Source organism: Barbus barbus (genome assembly GCF_936440315.1).
Source record: "Barbus barbus genome assembly, chromosome: 15".
NCBI lineage: Eukaryota > Metazoa > Chordata > Actinopteri > Cypriniformes > Cyprinidae > Barbus > Barbus barbus.
Genome location: NC_136743.1, coordinates 3,295,672 through 3,319,678, shown reverse-complemented (window position 1 = coordinate 3,319,678; position 24,007 = coordinate 3,295,672). Strand labels below are relative to the sequence as shown.

General features: G+C 36.1%; 1 protein-coding gene across 1 annotated transcript in view; it reads left to right on the top strand.

Moving 5' to 3' along the window:
* LOC306881319 (CUGBP Elav-like family member 5) overlaps positions 1-24,007 on the top strand; it is a gene marked incomplete at its 5' end in the record, with an annotated part of 166,065 nt that overhangs the window by 134,118 nt on the left and 7,940 nt on the right. The window contains 3 exons of the mRNA XM_079435351.1: positions 3,042-3,200; positions 13,848-13,992; positions 22,480-22,689. Coding sequence (XP_079291477.1) covers positions 3,042-3,200; positions 13,848-13,992; positions 22,480-22,689 — 514 coding nt within the window. The remainder of the gene's footprint in view (positions 1-3,041; positions 3,201-13,847; positions 13,993-22,479; positions 22,690-24,007) is intronic.

Here is a 24,007-nt window from a genome sequence, read left to right as displayed (position 1 = left end):
CAATGTCTGTGATTACGGTATATTGTTTTCACAAAGCTTCTCATTTATTTTGACCTATATATTTGTAATATCACTGCTTGGTGCACCTTCATTATGGATTTAGACCTTTTGCCAAATTTCTGGGTAAGATAACAGCTGGTGGTTGGCGTCCCATCCGACTTAAAAAGAGAATTAAATCAATGAGGAGATTCTGATCACGAACTGCTCAGAGCAGCAGCACCATTAGTTTCAGTCTTCACGTACATTAATTATTTATTTTTATATGCATTGTTCAAATTAAAAATGAATCACAGAGACTACAGGTGAAAAGTTGTATTATTATTTTTTTTGAAGAAGAAATTAATACTTTTTTCAGCAAGGATGCATTTAATGTATCAAAAATGACAGTAAAGACATTTATAATGTTAGGTTTCAATTTCAAATAAATGCTGTTCTTAATGTAATGAATTATTATTATTATTATTAAACAGTTGTTCATATGTGTAAGTGCTTCTGAACCTCCATCGGGAAAGATGGGCTTCGGCAGTGTTCCTGTTCCAAGTGGAACGGGTACGTTTTCCCAGTGTTATCCAGTCTTACTGAGTGGGTAGTGCCAAAGCAACAGTAACTGGTCTTCTTGTGGAAAGCCCTGACCTGTGCCAAAAAGTAGGGACACAGGAGGCTTCCACAGAACACTGGAAGGGGCAGTATCCGTGGCCCTTTGGTAGGGATCCCAATTCGTCGGTCACCCGACATGACCCGGAGTGACGTATGTAACCCTCGTTCCCTGAAGGAGGGAACGGAGACGTTCCATCGCCACGGATGCTGTACCACCGCTAAGCGGCCGGGTCACCTGAATATGCGCTGCATATGTGGGAATATGTGTGCATTGGCTCGTTTAGTTACACTCGAAGTGGATTGGTCTCTCTAAGCGAGATCCCAATTCGTCAGTCACCCGACGTGATGTCTCCGTTCCCTCCTTCATACATAACCGAGACGTTCCTCATTACACATTCAGAGCCATGCATTGAGTTAGCAAAGGACTCATTAACAGCTCAGCCTTACAGTTTGTTTGAGTCCTACAGAGCGACACGTTCCACCATACCAATTTCAATGCATTAATATATTTCAGCATCACTTTACAGCTTGTCACATTGATGTTCAGTGTCAGATCTCAAACCTGTTCTGGCGGTTTCGCTTTTTAGACCTTTACATAAAAATACTAGATTTGATGTTCATGTTTTTTTGCTACTTCAAAATCAATGCTAATTTAGACCAAAGTGGCAGTGAAGTATGTCTTTGTGTAGGATGCACACATACTTCAGAGTGCTCACTTCAAGTGCTCGGCCCCTCAGTATGATGCTTACTTTCACCCATAATCTGCATTGAAGTACTGTGTAGGCTTTTGATGGAATCCCCAGAGGTCTAGATCTTCAGAGTCTCTGAGATGAGGGGAATATTGTGGCCTTTAGGGCCGATCGATCTCGTGCTGGTTTAGCGGGTCAGAGAGGCCCAGCACACGAAAGGTCAAGCGGTGCAGTAAATCATCAAGAGCCTTTTAATGAGTCCGCGTGTGTGTGGTTGTGAGATGTGGCACCGAGAGAGCACAAGAAATAGAAAAATGGTGGGCTTGGAGAAATAAAAGGTGACCGAGATGGAGATTTTGCTATACACTGCAAAAACAATTGTATGATACCTATGATTTTCTTTCTTCTAAAATTTGGTGTGGTTGCTCTTTTGGATGCGGTTACAATAAAAGAGGACTGATATTTTGACATTTCAAAAGGGACAAGTGTTATATTGTTTTTATTTGTATACTAATTGCCTATAGTTTATATTAATATTTCAAATTAGCTTTTTATGCTTATATTTTTAGTTTGTTTAATTTTATTTAGATTTTGTATTTGTAATATTTATTATTTTCTTTAAATATTACTTTTAAGGGTTTATTTATTTTTATTGCAGTATTAGTTTTAGTTTTTATTCATATATTATTGCTATTATTTGCCATTATTTTCTTATTGCTATTATTTTCGTTTAGTTAAAATAGTTTAGTTTTTCATCTAATATAGTTGATTTAATTTCAGCTTTATTTCAGTTAATACGTTTCTCATCATTTTAGTTTTAGTTAACAATAATAATGACATAGAAGCACTTTAAAAGTACTCCATACAGTTTGTTTGGCTATATTACTTTTTATTTTTAGTTATGCAAGAGCTTTATGTGAAGAACAGCCTGAAAATTAGTGTTTAGTTATATTTATATACTATTTTGTTTTTATTAATATTTTGAATTACATTTTATTTGTTTATTTTCAATTTGTTTTTTTATATTACTATTTTGGTTCATTTATTTTAGTTCAGTTTTAGTATTTATTTTTTCCAGCTAATTTTAGTCCTTCAGCCTAAACTTCTTTATTCAAATATTTGCTTAGTTAAGTGATCTATCTAATATTTATAGTTTAGTTCAGCTTAATTTCAGTTAACAAACATGTTTCTAATATACTGTACTATAAAGATTTTTCTAAGTTGAAGAGAAAAAGTGTACATTTTACAAATAAAGTTTACAAGAAAATACTATTTTAGTCTTTTTTACTTAAAAAAAATCTAGTTTAATTCAACATTTTGTTTGTTGTTTGTTTGTAAATTGTTTACCATTTTCTTAAGAATTTTTTATACACCATAAGTTTTAATTTTAGTTAACAATAATAAACAAAATGAACACCAAAGAACCATAAAGCACTCCATACAGCTTGTGGCTATATTTCTCATCTTTTTAAGTCAGCTTACGACAGCTTTACAGTATGTGAGAAACCACATTCTGGTCCAAATGTAATATTTTCACAGCAGATCTTGACATACATCCTAACTCTCTTTGCAGCAGATCACAGCTTACTTGCATGGAAAGCATTTCAGCGAATAATGACTTAAATTTGGAAACCAAGCTGTTTTTGGTGCAAGACACTAACATTTTCTACAAAATAAAAAATGCTACAAAAGTGTATTTCATGTGTATGTGCATGTTGCAGTGTAACTGTATAACTGTCCATGTGTCTCTCGCAGGGAGCTTCATCAAGTTTGGTGGTAAAGTTCGCTGACACTGATAAAGAGAGGACCATACGCCGCATGCAACAGATGGTCGGCCAGTTTGGCATCTTCAATCCCACCGTGGCCCTGCCGTTCAGCACCTACAGCAGCACCTACAGTACTTACACACATGCGGTGAGCACACACAACATGCATTGCATGCGTCTAAATAGCCTAAAGAATCAAACACAAGTTATCCTGTGCATTTGTGCTGTACAGAGTCTAACAGCCTTAGATTAATGGCCACTGTCCTTGTCTGAAGCCGTTTTTCCCTCTCACTACGTTGCTGAATAATGCATTAACATAATTTCAATTCCCGACCCATGAATACTTGCAGAAAAACCCAAGAGTTCCTGTGCAATTTGAACTCTTGATCCCATCGGACAAAGTAACATGAATCGAATTGATCTAGCTTGCGGTTTTTATGGTTTATTTGCATTTTGAGTATTTGGTTTTGATTATAAAGGGCACTTTTGTAACCTGTGGTTTTGAGTTCATGTGTTTGCAGTAGAGCTGAGTTAAATATTAAATATTCAGAGTACATTTGAATATAAGTATAAATATAGCTGCAAGCAGCGATTTGGTGCCAATTTGCTGTAGCACAGAGCGGGAAGATCAAATGGCCGGTTCAGAAGTATAGGTAAGAAAAGTTGCACCACGTGGTACTTGAACCCACAACACGACAAGCTATAGGCTTTGGAGGCAGTGGCTTAGCAGGGTGCATCACTCAGTTGATGCACGTTCAACAGGCTGCCGAGGAGAGGTTTAGTTGTGAGAATGAGCTCACAAAAAAGTAATTTTGCATTTTAACCAGCGTAACATGCAAAGTTAAATTAATTGTAACGCATCTTATGGTTAACTTGATAGCTGAAGAGTCACATTAAACAGTATGGTAACTGGTTAGCCTGTAACTTATTAGCATGCTACGCTTACTTGCATAATACAACAAACACAGGCACGCTCAACTTCCAAGAGGTATTTCTCAGGAATGGAAAATATAAAAAATCTGTTCAGTCATTTCTGTGCAGCTCGGTTCAAAGATCATATGATCAGATTTTGGACAAAATTGCACAAAATTTGAAGGAGAACTTCAAACTTGAAGTTTTACTTCAATATGGCAGACAGACACACTGATGGAAAATGACAAATGAGACATCGTCAGAATCGGCATAACCCAGGGAACGAAACGACATAAAAATAACTAAATTTGGACAACAGTTTCAAAAGTTATAAGTGTTTTTGCAAGAATCTTTATATATCTGGAACACTAGGCGGCGCTATCTTCAAACTTCTGTGATACCTCCGGGACATGGTGTTGATGATCCCTACTGATTTCCGTGCAGATATGTCAAATGGTTCAAAAGATATTGCAATGTATGACAAATGTCAAAATGGCAGACATGTGGTTCAGCCAATCCTGGCAAAAATAATATCCTCTGATTCGGCATGACCCAAGGAATACATAGACACCAATATCTCACGATCCATAGATGGTGCTGTTCCCAACTTTGGCACGGACCCTTATACCATGCTGTTGATGAAGTGTATCAAGTTTCATTTTGATTGATCAAAGTTTGGCCGAGATACAGCCTCTGAACCTCGGTTTAGTTCGCAGCATCATAACATTTTTTTTTGACCAGTAGGTCAAAAAATTATGTTCAGTCATTTCTATGCGGCTCGGTCCAAAGATTATCTCTGCCATGTTTCGGAAAAATTGAACAAAATTTGAAGGAGGAGTAGCAAAAAAATGGCCGCTACTGTATGGGGCACAGACTTAATGTAAGATATTCAATGTGATCAGCATGAGGAGAGTATATACAGGAGTGATATGGCTGTAGTTGACAGCCATATCACCCTGCAGCCCAAGACTGGTTGCCCACTGAAGCTAAGCAGGGTTGAGCCTGGTCAGTACCTGGATGGGAGACCTCCTGGGAAAAACTAGGTTGCTGTTGGAAGAGGTGTTAGTGAGGCCAGCAGGGGGTGCTCACCCTGCAGTCTGTGTGGGTCTTAACGCCCCAGTGTGGTGAGGGGGACACTATACTGTAAAAAGCACCGTCCTTCGGATGAGACGTTAAACCGAGGTCCTGACTCTCTGTGGTCGTAAAAAATCCCAGGATGTCCTTCGAAAAAGAGTAGGGGTGTAACCCCGGCATCTTGGCCAAATCCCTAGCCTCTGACCATCATGGCCTCCTAATCATCCCCCTATACTGATTGGCTTCATCACTCTGTCTCCTCTCCACCAGTAAGCTGGTGTGTGGTGGGCGTTCTGGCGCAATATGGCTGCCGTCGCATCATCCAGGTGGATGCTGCACATTGGTGGTGGTTGAGGAGATTCCCCCCCTTCTATGTAAAGCGCTTTGAGTACCCAGAAAAGCGCTATATAAATGTAACTAATTATTATTATTATTAGTAGTAATCCGGTGTACTACGTTTCATTTTTCTAGAATTAGGGGTTCAAGAGTAATTACCATTTCAATGTTGAATTTTTGAACTGGTGGTGGCGCTATAGAGTTGGTCTTAGAGACCCCAAAGTTGGTCAGATCACTATTCATGGCCATCACTATAGGTGTGCCAAATTTCATAATTTTCCTATGTTCCGTTCATAGGGCTGCCATAGACTCCCATTGGACGAGAAGAAGAAGCGTCAGTACAGTTACAATTGGTGCTACAGCCCCTTCGGGGCTTGGCGCCTAAAAATAAGCAGCTTGCACCTTTTGTTTGGCCATTACGTTTCCTAAAGACTAAAGTGTCAAAAGGCCAGTTATGTTATTCATATATGCGCCTTACAAGTATGAGATTTTAAAAGCTGTTCTTATTTAAACTTTGGTAAACATGGCATTAGAGTTGATACGTTTGATTCATTTCTATGAATCAGTTAAAAACTCTGATACAATAAAATGTTGACTAAAGTTTGGATGTAGCATTTAAAAGTTTAAAGGTTTTTAATGTACTTTGTTTATTTTTTTAGTTGCATATAAATGACTAAATGATTAAATGTCATTCTTTCTTGTCAGTTACTGAAAAACATAATTTTAATTATTATTTTTTTGCTGTTTTATTTCTTGCATTAATCAACTACTGTAGCTCAAAACTCTGATTCAATCAATCGTTGGCATCAATCATTGAAAAGTATTCACTTAAGTATGCGTGTAACATGTAAAAAGTCTTTAAATGTGCTTTGTATGATTATTTAGGTGCATTTAAATGAAAAATGTCATTTAGTGAAAAACATGATTATTTTTAATTAGATTTTTACTGTGTTCTTGTATTAATCAGTTAGTTCAAAGCTCTGATTCATTCAGTTTTTGTCAGTCAATTAAAATGTTCATTGAAGTCTGTGCATAGCATTTAAAAATAGTTTTTAATGCACTTTATATGATTATTTAGGTGCAAAATGATTATCAGTTTTCCATTTAGTGAAAAATATGATTATTTTTAATTAGATTTTTGCTCTTTTACTTCATTAATCATTTAAATCAACTTGGCATCCACGGCTGTTTGGGTGAAATGATGTTTCCTTTTAAGCCGTTTCAGAGAAAATACATAAATATAGAGATATATATCAAATATTATCAAAAGGCTGAAAAATATCAAGATGATTTTTATTAGCTTCATCATCCTGGCCTAGTTCGGCACACTCAGCGTGGTTAGAAGAGCCAAATGCGTCCTTGAGTAATTTATCTTCTTTTGATAAATCGCACTTCATTTATAGAATGGATAATGTATTCAAAGCACATGGATTTCTGTGCATATTCATAAGCGTATTACTTGAAACAATAACGGCATTAGATACAGATTAAGCCTGTGATCTGATAGTGTGGAAGTTAGCCGCTATTTTAAATACTTTTCAGCTCACAGTGTCTCACAGAAGTGGGAAGTTTGAGGATCTGTATCACGTGTCAAACGGAGCGCCGTGCTCTATATATAGCATATACCCTGTAGGCGTTCAGTTTTAATTACACTGCGCTGAAGTGTGTGCATATATGTGTGTGTGTGTGACATTTCAAACTGCAGCTTTGATTTTATAATCCATATGATCCTTCGCCAGAACCGCTTCGACAGAACCGCCTCGCCATGTTAGCGGCTCGCCTCTTATTATCCCGCGCGTGTGTGAACATACTGTGCTATCTGTGTGCAATTCCTTCTGTGACATCTAAACATGGAACCAACAGAAGGAAAACCCCCAGGTATCCCATCAGCCACCTGTTCTGTGTCCCTGTACACAGTAAATACAACCACACATGTACAATCACACACACAACTTGAATTGTGCACACAAATAACTAAGTGCATGAGACACTTACAGCGATGCAAGTTCGATTTCACACATTGTTGCATTGCATAATGTGCCAGAATGCAATGCACAGTGTAATGCATAAGGCTATGCAATGTAGCGTAGTTTGCATTGCATTTTCAGGGGCAGTGTAATGGGAATGCAGTGTTATTTTATTATCATGGATATACACAGTCCTGCATCTTGAAAAAAGAAATGTTTGCTGATTTGCAAAAAAAAGAGGCCTAATATTACCTAATTAGATGATGAGTTCAAAAATATAAAAAAAATGCATAAAAATGATACAAATTATATATATGAAAATAAAATATAATGTCAGATATCAAAAGGTTTGGTTTTTGATGACAAAGAAGTATTACAAATTTATTATTTAATTTACAATCTTTATTGTAAATACAGAACAAAAAAAAATGTTCAAATGCTCATCATATTGGGTGAGTATTTATTTATTTTATTTATAAGTTATTATTTAGTTGAAAATGAGAAATGTTGCCTTGGCAACTAGCATAAATAAAAAATGATATATGCTATAACAATTAAATTAAATGGAGAGTGAATAGAGAACAAATGAAAGTTAGTTGAACTGATGAGCTCTTCATATATTAGTTATCTACACAAACCAAGCATTCACATGTGCATACTTACAGTGTTCATTCTAGATGCATGCAAAGTACATTACAGAACACAAACCCAGTCCTGTCTGCAGGTTCAGACTCTCAGTTTGAACCTGACTGATTTAAATTGCATGTGGATTATTTAAATGGGAATGAGAAGCACTTCAAACATTGCCTTAAATAGTGAAATCCTGAAGCAAACGAACACACACTCTCTCTCTCACACACACATTTACACATACACTAAGTGAAATAGACTATTAATTTTGGTCATAGTGTGATACGGCAGCACAGGCATCTCTGTTATCCCGCACAGGAAGTGTTGGGATTATACATCCTGCCAACAGCATTTGCATAATAGCATGAGAGTTTTTTTAGGAAGATTTCTGGAATTGTGGTTCTTTTTGTCAGCGGTTTTGGGTTTAGCTGGTTGAAAAGTGTGCTGTTGTTTCAGAAGAGTTTCATAAAGATTGCCAACTCTGACTCAGCAGAGTGTTCAAAAGAGGACAGAATATTATAGAACAGAGCAGAATACAACAAAGATATGTAGAATTGAACAGGCCTGTATAAAAATCTAAAAAAACAGAGGCACAGGATAAAACAGAACAGAAAAATAATCATATTTGGAATACAGTAGAGTAGAGTAGAGTAGAGTAGAGTAGGGGAGAATAGAGGAGAGTAGAGTAGAGTAGGGTAGAGTAGAGTAGGGTAGAATAGAGTAGAGTAGGGTAGAGTAGAGTAGAGTAGAGTAGGGTAGAGTAGAGTAGAGTAGAGTAGAGTAGGGGAGAATAGAGTAGAGTAGAGTAGAGTAGAGTAGGGTAGAATAGAGTAGAGTAGGGTAGAATAGAGTAGAGTAGGGTAGAGTAGAGTAGAGTAGGGTAGAGTAGAGTAGAGTAGAGTAGAGTAGAGTAGAGTAGGGTAGAGTAGAGTAGAGTAGAGTGGAGTGGAGTGGAGTGGAGTGGAGTGGAGTGGAGTGGAGTGGAGTGGAGTGGAGTGGAGTGGAGTGGAGTGGAGTGGAGTGGAGTGGAGTGGAGTGGAGTGGAGTGGAGTGGAGTGGAGTGGAGTGGAGTGGAGTGGAGTGGAGTGGAGTCGAGTCGAGTCGAGTCGAGTCGAGTCGAGTCGAGTCGAGTCGAGTCGAGTCGAGTCGAGTCGAGTCGAGTCGAGTCGAGTCGAGTCGAGTCGAGTCGAGTCGAGTCGAGTCGAGTCGAGTCGAGTCGAGTCGAGTCGAGTCGAGTCGAGTCGAGTCGAGTCGAGTCGAGTCGAGTCGAGTCGAGTCGAGTCGAGTCGAGTCGAGTCGAGTCGAGTCGAGTCGAGTCGAGTCGAGTCGAGTCGAGTCGAGTCGAGTCGAGTCGAGTCGAGTATTGCCCCATGACTAGGGTCGGTGGAATTTGATTCTGGAGCTTGGCAGTATCTCTACAGAACAGATGATTATTTTTCTTTTTGAAGCTGCAGTACAGCTCGTTAATGATAATACTAACTAACAGCTTTGATTTCTGCTCAGTGCTAGAAATGGCAGGTTAACCCTAAAGATCAGCCTGTGGTTGTTCTTATTTATCTTTCATGCTCAGAATGGATTGAGAATCTCATCTCTATTCTGTTTCCAGGTTTATTCCCTGTGAAGTCGAAAAAATTAGCACAGCAGGTGTAACATCTCAATTTGAGCACTGAAAATGATGATCAATGCACTGGTAAGGATTATTTGACACTGTACTCTATGTCCCATAATGCCCAGCTCCAGCACTCTCTGGCACTGCTTTAATGTCTTAAAGGCCTGGCACTGGAATAGAAGACACAAATAAAGGCGAGAGAGAGGATTGGGGGATGTAATGTTGCAGCGTGCACTGCTCAAGAACCAAAGCACGAGCAGTCGAGCACTGAAGGGCATTTCAGAAACCTTCTCAATGTAAACAAAGAACAGGCCACAAATCCACTTCATTTCAACCACATTACGGCGGTGCAATTCTGCTGTGTCACGCTTCAATCCAGAGGCTTTTATAGTGACCATGAAAGGTTTTGTGCACAATGATGATGATCATTTTGTGAACAGAGCTCCAGATTGATGTAAAAACATGCTGTAGTTTGAAAACACCATGAGTGAGTGGGTGTGTTGAGTTGTGTTGTGATTGAGGAGCGGCTGGTGGTGCCACCTGGTGGATCACTGTACAACTGCACACAGCAAGTGCCTGGCTCTTGCACAAAAACTCAGCTTTTGCTAATCATAAGCAAACAATTCAGAGGATATTAACCTGACGTGAGTATTTGTCATGTTAATTGTGATTTGTTCCCAGCGTTCTTGTTGCTTAATGTGATTTTCGTGATTCATATCTAGTTGTGCGTGCTTTGTTCGAATTGAGCACACAAACAAAACAGCAATGATGAGCCTCAGCTACCAGTGGGCGTACATTTTCTTGGTTATGATATTGTTTATATCATTTTATTATTATTTTTGGCAGGAAATGTATTACATATAATTGAATTATGTTCTTTTGAATTTTCTATTCATTAAATAATTCTGAAAAAAAAACAATTATCACAGTTTCCACAAAAATATGAAGCAAAACAAATATTTTCAACATTTCAATATTTCTTTAGCAACAAATTAGCATATTAGAAGCTTATTTTTTTCTGAAGGATCATGTGACACTGAAGACTGTATATGACTGGAATAATGATGCTGAAAATTCAGCTTTGCATCACAGGAATAAGTTAAAGTTCAAAATATATTCAAATAAAAAAGGGCTAAAAGTAAAGTGTGGCCATATTACTGCTTTTACTGGATTTTTTTATTAAATAAATGCAGCCTTGGTGAAGCTTCTTTCAGCCATGAGATAAAAATATTAAATAAATAAAAAAGATAATTATGATTTTTAACTCATAATTCAGACTGTTTTCTTGCAAATAAAAATTGTGAGATTTAAACGCACAATGTTGAGAGAAAAAAAAATGAGAGAATGTGCAAGATGTTAACTTGCAACAAAAACAAGTCAGAGAAGTCAAGGTTACCTTATTTTTTTATTTATTAACTTTTATGTGGTGTGAAAAAAAACTGAATTTGTAAAATCAAAATTGTGAGATATAAATTCAGAATTGGGAAAAAAAATAATAATTTGAATTTATATCTTTCAATTCTGATTTTTCCTTCGAAACTGTGTTTATATCTCACAGTTTTGAATTTATGTCTTACAATTCTTTTTTTCCCCTCAGAATTGCAAGAAAAAAGGCCGAATTGTGAGATAAAATGAGTTGCAATTATATTTTTTCATCCTTTTTTTTTTAATCCTGTAGCGGAAACAAGCTTCTATACATTAAAAAATAAAATTACCAATCCCAAACTGTTGGATTTATTTATTCTGTGTGTTTTTTTTAGGGTTTTTTTGGAACTTGATGCACATGTACCAAAAGATCTGATTAATTATTCATAATAAATTAATTCACAAAAAACTAATCTGCAGGCTGTGTTGTCTGCTGCATATAAACACCACAGCAGGATCTCTGCCAGTTGACACATTTACAGTATATTGTTGCTCGTTGAGACCACCCAACCGTTTAAACTACAGCTACACTTTGACTGAGCAGCAAAACAAGTGATTATTCTCATCCGTTTGGACATCTAATTTCTTCATACACCTAACACTTCCATTTTCCCAACACGTGTCAGCATGTCCCCGCAAACACACATAAACATGTGTGTCTTCCTCCTTTTCTCCATGTGAGCGGCTGAAGCTGTGCCTCTCGCAGCGCCACTACACGAGTAATTGGCCCATGATGGAGCGCTGATTGCCTCACAGTACCTGGGGAGTTCAGCACACATTTGCATTCAATAAAATCGCAGATGCATACACAAATAAACACACACACACACACACACACATGCATCACTCCAGTAAATGAGTTTATCACAGAGGCTTTCTGCTCATCTTTGTGTCTCAGGGCTGGATGGGAGTTTATTTGCCGTGTGAATTTGGTCAGCAGAAGTGTTGAATTAAACTGTTGAATTAAATTGAATTCAAGCAGCTGGAAACTGATATTCAGTACAATAGTTACATTTACTTGTTTTTATTTATTATTATTATTTATTGATTGTGCTTAAATATAGTTTTTTTGGGGGGGCCACCTTTTATGGAAGCTTGTTTCACAATTCTGTTTTGTTTTTTGTTGTTTAAACAACAGAATAAAAAAGGTTATTGTGACTTTTAATCTTACAATTCAGACTTTTTCCTCACAGTTTTGAGCTTATATCTCACAATTCTGCATTAATATCTCACAGTTCTGAAAAAAAAAAAAAAGAATTATGAAATACAAACTGGGAATTGCAAGAAAAAATTTCAGATTTTTTTGTATACTGAAAAATCAAAATATTAATATTGTCTAAAATGTAAGGTAAGAAATAAGAAAAATACAAAAAGAAGTAGTGAAAAGCCAAAATATTTTATTGTAATCCACCTACATTTGCATCTATATCTAAAATGCACTCTCAATGTATATACTGCCTCTGAAGCCTCAAATATATTTTATAATACAATATATTTTGGCATTTGATATTTTGTCTAAGCAGTTCATTTAACTGAACTAAAGCTGGGTGGAAATTGATATTCACTTCAATAGTTGCTGAAACAAAATGCAGACATAAAATTGTGCGCTTGTTACACACTCCACTACTAAATGATTTCAATATTCGTGTGTAATATACTGTGCACTGGATTTGAATTGTACTCCAGGGTAATTCAGAGCATACTGTGGTACTATACAGTGTTTGAAATGAATGTGGATTCTGGTGTTAATAGAGCATCTCATCCTCCAGCATCACAGCTAAACAAAGCGCTATCATTAAGAATGCATGCTAAAGGTTTATCTCATAGATCAGTGTGATTTATATTGATGTATGTATAGATTGCACACTCTGCCCGTGTCAAGATGTGGTCAGTTTGTGTGTGTAGTAACAACCGTCTTCTAGAAAGCCAATTTGTATCAGTTCCACAAAGGCACACGCTATCATCTGCCTCAATATTTATTTATAAATTAATAAATGAAATTAAATAAAATAAATCAATGATTATGTGCATAGTGTGTGTGTGTATGTGTGAGTATATATATATATATGTATATGTATATGTTTTTTATTTATATATATATAAAATATAATTTGCGTGTGTTTGTGCATAATTCTTTTAATTATAATTATTTTATAATATATAATTATTTTAATTAAATAAATGTATAATATTGTAATATTAATAGACATATTTTCAAAGTACACTTCAAGAAATAGTTGAAGAAAATAGCAAATAGATCAAGTTTGTTGTAGTCCACCCACATTTGCACATATATCTAAAATGCACTTTGATATTATCAATATATTTTGCCCCTGAAGATTTTATATTACAATATATTTTGACATTTGGAAAATATGGAAAGTGTTTGAAAAAATTCAGTTTGGTTAATAAACTTCTTTCAACTGAACTGTTTATACTGTACATTAACACTATGTTTCACATATATTTTATTTGCTCAGGATAAAATAAAATTTTGCAATATGAGGTCATTTCAGGACTCAGATCCAGCGTTTGTGATTTACTCAAATCTTTAGGCACATAAAGTCTGTTTTGAACTCTTGTGTTTATGCAGATGGTTGTTGCCATAGTGACATAATTACAGTAATTAGCTATGCTACAGTGTATTTGTGTTCGTTAATTCACTTTAGGATTGTACTTTGATCAAATTCATTTGAACACCTACAGACACATGTAGCATCTCTGACAGGGTCAAGTTATATAACTAACACTACATTTTATTTTACAGTATGTGTATTTAATGTTTGTGTATTTAATATAATGTTGAATGTTTTTTTCTCTCTCTCTGGTTTTGTTGGTTTAGCTGATGCAACAGCAGGCGGCGATCATGGCGGCTTCTCACGGCGGTTATTTAGCGCCCAGTGTGGCGTTTCCAGCGACACAGATCCACCAGATGGGGGCGCTCAACATGAACGGCCTGCCGCCCACCCCGATGACACCTGTGTCAGGTGAGTCTGACGCACAACCTTAAAAAAAATCTCATTTAGGTGACAATTTCTCAAATGTTCCACCTCAAATAAAAAATTTAGCAGAACTGCTCAAAACTTCAGTAACGTAAAATGATTTGTGAAAGTGGATATTCAACACAACAAATGTAGGGTAGGGTTTTATCCTTAAATAAGTGTTAATTGTTATTTTAGAGCTTCTGATCAGAAGGCTTTTGCTTAAATGTGTGAAATAATTTTTTTAATTTTGATTAAGTTCTTATGAAGTAATTTTTTTTAACACTTTACAATAAGGTTCCATTTATTAACATTAATTAACTACTTTAGTTAACATGAACTTACAAGAGGGATCTTATAGTTAACTAAAACTAAAAAAAAATGTTAAAAAGTAAAATAAAATATTAAAGCTTAAACTTGTTTGATTTAAAATAAAAAATCTGTCAAATAAATAAGTAAAAAAGTAAAAATAACTAAAATACTTTTTTTTTTTAAATAAATCTTAAACTTTTTTATTTCAGCTAATTGTGAAGGTAACATTTCCTATTTTCATTTACTTTAATTTGAAGTACTAAAATAGCTCAAATCAACTAAATCAACTAAAATTAATAAATAAAAATGAATAAAAGCATGATAAAGTCAAAACAAAATTTTACTTCAAACTACAAAAATAACAAACACACATATAGTATAACAATGATACTGAAATAACACTGGCTTACAAGCAATAATTTTTCTACATTATTAATGTTAATTTAATCATTTACTAATACATTTTTCAGATGAAAAGCTCTATGTATTGACATTATTTAATGCACAGTAAACTAACATAAACAATTAACAGTTGTATTTATTTGGAATTCAGTTCAGTTGTATTTCAGTTGTAATTATTTATTAACATTAACAAAGATTAATAAATGCTGTATGTAAATAATGCAGATTTTTAGTTCTTGTGAATCAATACATAAACTATTGTTAAGAAATGAGACCTTATTGTAAAGCATTATCTTCTTTAAGATTTATTTCTTAAACAAAGTACATTTGTATGTAATGTGTGTGTGTGTAGTAATAAGTCACTATATTTTTTGTTACATGTGTTACATTAGATCAGTTACTGAGCTAGATTTGCACTCTGTTTGTTGATCAAAGCACATCTCATGTTGAATATAAGCTTTCACTCCCACCTCACCTGATCAGTGTCACGGACTGGAACGCGCTAGAGATTCCTATTGATCCGTGGGAATCGATGAGCTGGATGTGAACCACATCTCACGGATGCGTTTCAGATGGTGACCGCCGCAAACACACATAAACTCACAGCTGCAGGCTCGCACTCCTGTAGCAGACGCTTAAAGACGGGGATACAGGATAGTCCACAGGGTCCCGCGTGAAAACAAGCTCCTGAATTTGAGAAGCATTTACAAATCCATCCGCTGGCCAGGATTTCGACTGTGTTGAAAGTGCACTGTAAATGTTCAAAACAAACCAGTTTTGTCTATATTTAGGAGAAAACTAGCATGTAGTTGAGCTCTGAGTTGATACACATGTATAGAACTGAAAGTCCAGTTTTGATTTCATAGGCTCTTTAATTATGTATACAGGCAGCTCCCCAAAAGGCACATGGATTTGATTCGGCCGCATTGCGATTGGCTTGATCCTCCTGTAATTGCACACCGTTTGAAATTCCAGGCCTTTGACTGACAAGCGTAATCATCTGGCGCTCGAGCGCTCTGCGCCACACAGAACAGATGCTTTCATCTGCGTGCAAGATTGACCTTTAGTCTGGGTGCTGTTCTGGGCTCAGCGTTTGCCTTTCATATCCTAATGAAACTAATGATGTGACCAGCAGGATGTTGATCTGAGACCAGTGCGCTCTGATGCTTTGTGCAAATCTGTCCAGGGGTCACTTCCCCTCCAACTAACAGCTACTGATTACATTTAACTGCAACCCTTCTGGTTGCAGTTATGGGGAAGTCGTGGCCTAATGGTTAGAGAGTCGGACTCGTAATCCAAAGGTTGCAGGTTCGAGTCTCGGGCCGGCAGGGATTGTAGGTGGGGGGAGTGAATATCCAGCGCTCTCTCCACCCTCAATACCACGACTGAGGTGCCCTTGAGCAAGGCACCGAACCCCCATCTGCTCCTCGGGCGCCGCAGCATAAATGGCTGCCCACTGCTCCGGGTGTGTGTGTTCACGGTGTGTGTGTGTTCACTGCTGTGTGTGTGCACGTTGGATGGGTTAAATGCAGAGCACGAATTCCGAGTATGGGTCACCACACTTGGCAGTATGTCACTTCACTTCACTTCTCCTTATAAATTTACATTTATATATTCAGAATTATAACTACATATTAATGATTTACATTTATATATATATATGCAGACTTATAACTATATATTCAGATTTACATTTATACTCACAATATGCATGTATCTATTCAGATTTATAAATATATTTAGTCTGCTTTATATTTATTCAAACTTATAACTACAGTGGTGTGAAAAAGTATTGGCCCCCTTCCTGATTTTTTATTTTATTGCATGTTTGTCACACTTTAATGTTTCAGATCATCAAACAAATTTAAATATTAATCAAAGATAACACAAGTAAACACAACATGCAGTTTTTAAATGATTGTTTTTTTTTTTTTTTTTATGAAGGGAAAACAAAATCCAAACCCACATGGCCCTGTGTGAAAAAGTGTTATATTCACATTGTATATATTCTGATTTACTTATATATTCAGTTTTGAATATATATTTTCAGGCTTACATTTATATATTCAGATTTATAAATTGATATATTCAGATTTATAAATATATATTCTGATATAGTTCTACATATTGACAATTTACATGTATATATTCTGATTTACGGTGGCCAAGAGAGCTCAACACACATGCAAATAGAAAAAGCACCAGCAAATCAAGAAAACAACTTCGTCAATTTGACAGCAGGTGCTGCAAATGCTCACAACACAACCAAATAAAGAATTGTATTTGCAGCGCGTTTCATTGTTTGGCTGTGTTGTGAGTATTTGCAGTGCATTTCTTTATTTGGTTGTGTTGTGTGCATTTGCAGCGCGTATGTTGTCAAATTGACGAAGTTGTTTTCTTAATTTGCAGGTGTTTTTCTATTTGCAGCGCATTGAGCTCTCTTGGCCACCGTACTGATTTTATATAATTATTTTCTGTTTGGCCCTTCATATTACATTCAATAATATTATAATATATGTCAAATTAAAATTATATAATGTTAAAATATATAATATATTAAAATATTGTATATAAAATATCAGATTTTTAGATATTTATTTTTATATATATTTTATTAATATTAGTTAATTCAAATTAAATTTCATATTACACAAAATACATTAAATAATATTATATAATATAGTATAATGCTACTATTAATATATAGTATTTTAATATTTAAAATAATATAATGTGTGTATAACTAACAACACAGTTAAATGTTACTTATATTTTAATGCTATACTATACAGTATATGCAGACTTCAAAGTGTGTGTAGCATGTTTTTGGCTCTGAATAAGACATGCATACTGCACACTACTAAGGGTGTTTTGTGTAAACTGATTATTTAGGACCAAACAAGAGAGAGTGTGTTATAATACACTCTACTTCTCCACATTGACCATGATATATACTGAGTGAACATACAAACACATTTATATAGCTACACACAATAACATCATACACTCGCCCAGCATCCACTCTGTGTATTGATTTGATTTTTACTCTGACCGCCTACTGACCTTGTGTGTGTGTGTGTGTCATAGATCCTTGCAGAATATTCCTTCACTCCCAGTGTGTGTGTGTGTGTGTGTGTGTGTGTGTAGTTAGGAGAAACAGAGAGTATCTTGGAGTCTGTGGAACAGACAGTAGTAGACATGGCAGCCTAATTTATCATGGCTCCATGGGACCCGCAAAGCACAAAGCACGGCAAAAGACACAAAAGCTCTCCTGGGCCCGTGCTGTCCCCCACACACACACACACACACACACACATACACTCACATGGTGATTTCTGCTCTGTTACGAGTAAATATTTGGCTACAGCTGTGCTGTGATGTGATGTGACTTTCTGCAACAGTAAATGCAAATCCACTCATTACCTATTTAGCTAGCAGTCAAGAGTTGTACGTACACAATACCCTGAGCGACTTCAAGTTTTGTAGGGCAAGATTTCACAGCTTCTGTTTTTTCCTCTAGTCTTAAGCAGACTTTTGACTGTGAGCATAAAATTTGGTCCTATTTGCAGCTTTTCCTGGCCAAGAACAGCACATTCCTTTTCAGAATTTTTGCCAGAATGACTTTGAAAATTAAGGTGCTCAATTATTGTATGTAAAAAAGGCTTTTGTTGTAAAAAAGGTTAATCGTAAAGGGATATTTCACCCAAAAATGAAATCTGGCATCATTTATTCACCCTCATGCTGTTCCAAACCTGTATGACTGACTTTCTACTGTGAAACACAGAATGGCTTTGTTTCTTTGACCATACGTGGAAGTCAATGCTTTTTTAGCACATTAATTTTTACAGTATGGAAAAAAGCAGCTGCGACATTCTTCAAAATATAATCCCCCTGAAATGGGAATATACTTCAGAGATATTTTACTCATACGAATTTTTAGGGGTACCAATAATTGTGTTCAACGTGTATTTGAGAAAAACATTTATTTCATAATGAGATTTCCCCCCATTTTCAATTGTTTTACTTCAATGAAAGTTTAGATTTTTGTGATTTTTTTTTTTTAATAATAGATCATAAGGATTAATATTGCAGGTTTATTTTCAGAGCCTTCTTTGATCATATTTACCAAGGGTGCCAATAATTATCAAAATGAATTTTATCAAAAATAAGAATACAAAAACTTACTGGGGAAAAAAAATAATAAAAACAAATCATGTTACAAAGTTACTAAAACTAAAATTTCAATCAAAACTAAAAATATTACAATAAATACTAATTTAAAATATGAATAAATCCTGTAATACTGACACTGCAAGTCAGTAAAAATTTAGTTTTTTTTTTATTATTGATTTTTCACTGGGGTTTTTTCATTATGCATTTATGCCAGGACATTTTGTATAAATTTTTTATTTTTGTGTAAAATAAGAAATAATTTTTATTTTTATTTGAATTTTTTTAGCATGCACTAATTGTGTGCGTTTGAAGCATAAATTAACACATTGTGGGCCAGTTTTACCAACAGCTTGCGCCAGCGCGAATTGTCTTTTGGCGTTAAAATAGTACTGTCAGGATTTACTAAAGACGCACAGTGAAGAATTAGCACTGAAAAGGCTTGGACACAGTTATTTTTGCGCCTGACCTTATTGAATATGAACTTTTAGGAGTTTCCGTTTCAGACGCAATGTGTTTTACTAACGTTTGCTCTCGTCAAATTACTGCCATTTGTGCCATTATTTAACACCCAAAAAAGCATGTCTTAAACTATTTTGCGCTTGAAATGGCTGCAATTATTGTTGCTAGGAAGGGAGATTTTTTCCACACATATTAATTTATTTTGAATGCCAGGAGAAAACACTATCCAAACATATCGTTTGCCAAGCCATGTTATTTTTCATTTGCTTTAGGAAATAAAAGACGACTTGGAATACCAGGTCTATCAAAACTTCTAGCAAACCTTCATTTTTGGCCTCCAGTTCTTTTCAATGCACTGTGGCTTCTTTATTTCTTTATTTGTGACTATATTAATTTGCGCTGCGCTTGGTATATTGCGTTGATATGTAAATGAGATGTTGGGTCTTTGTTGTTTAATTTGCGCATTGTTAATAAATCACCCGCAGAAATTTCCCCTCCAATCGGCACTGTTTTGGAATTGCACTCTCACGCTAATTTGCCCTGTTTAGTAAAACTGGCCCTGTGTGTGCAAAGGCCCTCAAGTGAATCTGTCTAGATCTGCTGGTTGAATTCCGTGTTGTCCGTAAGCATAAAAGAGCAGCTCTTCCCCGAAGCAGTCTGATTTAGCTCAGTATTTCACTGAGCGTGTGAATTCACGTTTAAATGCTGTCAGGTGTTTGAAAGCCACTCTGTGTTATTAACACTCTCTGACTCAGTCACATTTATATTTCTCTGTACTCTCGTTTTCATCCTTTATCACTTTCCTTTTCTCAATCCTGCTGGAAAATCCAGTTAAAACTAGCTTAGTGCGCTAACTATGTAGCAGCTATGTAGTCTCTAATGCTCACCAAGTCTGCATTTATTTGATCAAAAATATAATACAAACTGGAAAATATTGAGAAATATTATTACAGTTTGTTCTCTATTTAAATATATTGTAAAATATAATTTATTCCTGTGATGTAAATCAGAATTTTCAGCATCATCACTCCAGTCTAGAGTGATCCTTAAGAAATCATTCTAATATGCTGATTGAAACATTTCTTATTATTATCAATGTTCAAAACAGTTGTGCTGCTTAATATAGTTTTGTGTAATATAGCTTTTCAGGAATTTCTGACTAATACAAAGTTCTAAAGTACAGCATTTATTTGAAATAGAACATTGTAAATGTCTTTACTGTCCCTTTTGAGGGCCCTTAACCAAGATGGTCTGTGAGTTTAACCAGGTCCAGACAGCTGAGCTACTCAATGACTTAAACCAGTTTGGACTAGTAGAAACCATCTACTATGCTACAGAATCCATCTACCATCTTAAACTGGATTTTCCAGCAGTGAACAGGAGTGTTAAACGAGACCGGTCAGCACAGAAACACACAATGTGTTTGATTTGACTCTTTTCATTCGACTGTAGATCAGACATTAGAGAGCGCAGTCCTCAGAGAGACCAGCAGACACCCTTCAAAGTCGACAAAACGCAGTGTGCACTACACAAAGACAGCAGGCAGGAGAGATTATGATATTTCTCTGTCTCTCTCAGGTGTTTGTATTTCTCTGCTGTTTCATCATGAGTGCTGTTTATCCTATTTGAAACTTTTTTTGTAGTATAAATCTACTCCCATATTCCTTGCATGCAAAGCTCATATTCTACACAACATCCAACATGCAGTGTTCCTTTTTAACAAAACGGTTCATTTTCCAGTGATTATTGTTTTTTCCTGTGCAGTGTGTGTATGTTTGATTATGTTTGCCCCTCTTCTAGGGCTAACCGAGCTGTTTTTCTAACCACCTGCTCTTCTACAGTTTGATTGACAGTAAAGTTGAAGCGTGTTGATCTGTCCAACATTAGACACAGCCAGCAGCGCATCAGACGTGCATAATCACGCTTCTGCATCAAACCGTACACAGCTGCTGTACTGCGCTGCTTGTAAACTTTTATGAGGCTTTGCTTTGTGTTCAGACCTATTTTTTCATAATTCTGAAACACATTTCTTCTGCTCACCAAGGCTGCATTTATTTGACCAAAAATAGAGTAAAATAGTAATATCGTGAAATATTATTCTTATTGAAAATAACTGGTTTCTATTGTAATATATTGTAAAATGCTATTTATTCCTGTGATCAAAGCTGAATTTTCAGCATCCAGTCTTCAGTGTCACATGATCCTTCAGAAATCAATCTAATATGCTGATTTACCGCTCAAGATTGTTATCAATGTTAATGTTTTCACATTTTCTGAGCTGATTTGAGGGTAAAAATGAAAAAAATGTGATATGGATGTAAACATGGTACAAACAGACTGCAAAAAAGTCTTGTTTTTTGCGACTTACAATTGGGGAATACATAAAGCGATTCATCTTAAAGAGGCAAACAGACAGAGGAAGTGCTTGTAATACCAAGTCTCACGCATTGTTCAAATAAGTGCAAGCTAGAAAGGGAAATAATAAATAAAGAGAACGTTTTGTTTGCTTGTTTGTTTGTTTGTTTTTTCTCTAACAAATATCAGAAAATTATTGAATCAAGATGCATGTACTTGAGAAGTAAAATGAATTTATTTTTTTTATTTTTTAATCTTATAAAAATTAAGCAAGTTTATGTTTCAAAAAAGAAAAAAAAATCCAAATGGGCTAAGAAAATAACAAGGAAAATCTTGTTTCCCTTTGAATTAAGTTGACTTTTTTTATCCTACTGATAGATTTTTGTTTAAGCATAAACACCCAATTTTTATCAGTTTTTCAGAAAACAAGGCTTAATATCTGAAATAATTTTACTTCTCAACTAAATGCTCATCTCTGAGCTGAGAGTATGACACTTTTATTGGTAGTTGAAAGAATTGTAATTATAACCAAAATATTAATGACAGCATTAAACATGGGGATGTGTAGAATTTGGAGTTTAATTCCATGGACATCTGTAGAGTTATCTGCAGATCCAGGAGTGCACAGTTGTTAATTATTTGATTAAATCCATCACCTTATGTAATGAAACAAAATGAAAAAAATCTGCATCTATCATACTGATTCACTTCACAGGAAGTTCAGCTTGTGAAGTTCAGTGTGGACACGACGCTGGTCTCAGATCAGTGATTTCTGTGTCCGTCTCACCGCAGGCTTGAGCTCTCCGCCAGCTAATCTGGCCTCCTCTGCCATGCCGAGCATCATGACTCCCATTGTTAACGGATTCAGCGGAATCCCTCACCAAGCCAACGGTCATCCGGTAGAAGCGGTGTACACCAACGGCCTGCCGCCGTACTCCACCCAGAGCCCCACCGCAGCCGACACGCTCCAGCAGGCCTTCACAGGCGTCCAGCAATACACAGGTACTCCACACACTAGTGAAGATCTCAGTTAGGTTTCCTTTAAGTGTCAGTGTTTCTCCTAAAATTCCTTTGGACACAAAAGTTGTCATCCAGCAAGAGTGTACAGCTGTGAAATAAATTTGAATCTGAACCCAGTTTGAGACATTGTTGAGAACTCATCTGAAACTCTAGAGGAGATACGGTTTCTTCTAGACAATGCTGAGATTAAATGGAGAACAAATTTGGTTAAAGGGTTAGTTCACCCAAAAATGAAAATTAGCCTGTGTTTTACTCACCCTTGAGGCATCCTAGGTATATATGACTTTCTTCTTTCAGACGAATCCAGTCGGAGGTATATTAAAAATTGTCCTGGCTATTCCAAGCGTTATCATTGCAGTGGGTGGGTGTTTCTGTTCAACAGTCCAGAAGACGTCAAACAAAGCGCATGCATCCATAATAAAACGTGCCTCACACGGCTCCGGGAGGTGAATAAAGGCTTTCTGTAGTGACTAGTGTAAGATAAATATCCATATTTCAAACATAATAAACACGTCTCTTTCACTTCATCTAACTGTCAAAAGAGGAAGTCGTTCCAGCGGATGACGTAGGACATCGGCGTTGCGTGATAAGTGACGAACACGGAGCGAGAACAAAACGCCGGTCATGAATTAGAAGTACAAACCGCGGATTTGTAAAGAAAAATGTCTCGTGACGCATACGTCCTACGTCATCCGCATATGACAGATAACAGAAGTGAGAGAAAAGTGTTTATTAACTTTGAAATATGGATATTTTTCTTATGAAAACACATAGATTTGCTACAGGAGGCCTTTATTCACCACCCGGAGTCATGTGAGGCACATTTTATTACGGATGCGTACGCTTTATTTGATATATTTTGGACTGTTGAACAGAAACACCCACCCACTGCAATGATAACGCTTGGAATAGCCGGGACAGTTTTTAATATACCTCCGATTGGATTCGTCTGAAAGAAGAAAGTCATATAAACCTTGGATGCCTCGAGGGTGAGTAAAACACAGGCAAATTTTCATTTATGGGTGAACTAACCCTTTAAGTCTCCTGCTTCTCAGATGTTTCTACTAAGAAAAATATTCCAATAATCTCACGTATCTCCTCCTTTCAAATGAGATCCCAAAAATGTAGTCTTTTTCTCAAGAGAAACACCTGAGCAAAACTCTCATTTGTTCACAATTTAATCTCATTGTTGTTTAGGAGAAACAACTGAGGTATTTGAGATGTAATGTATCTTTGCAAAACGAGCACAGTTTGAGACATTGTTGAGATCTCTTCTGAAACTCTAGACTAGAGGAGGTAT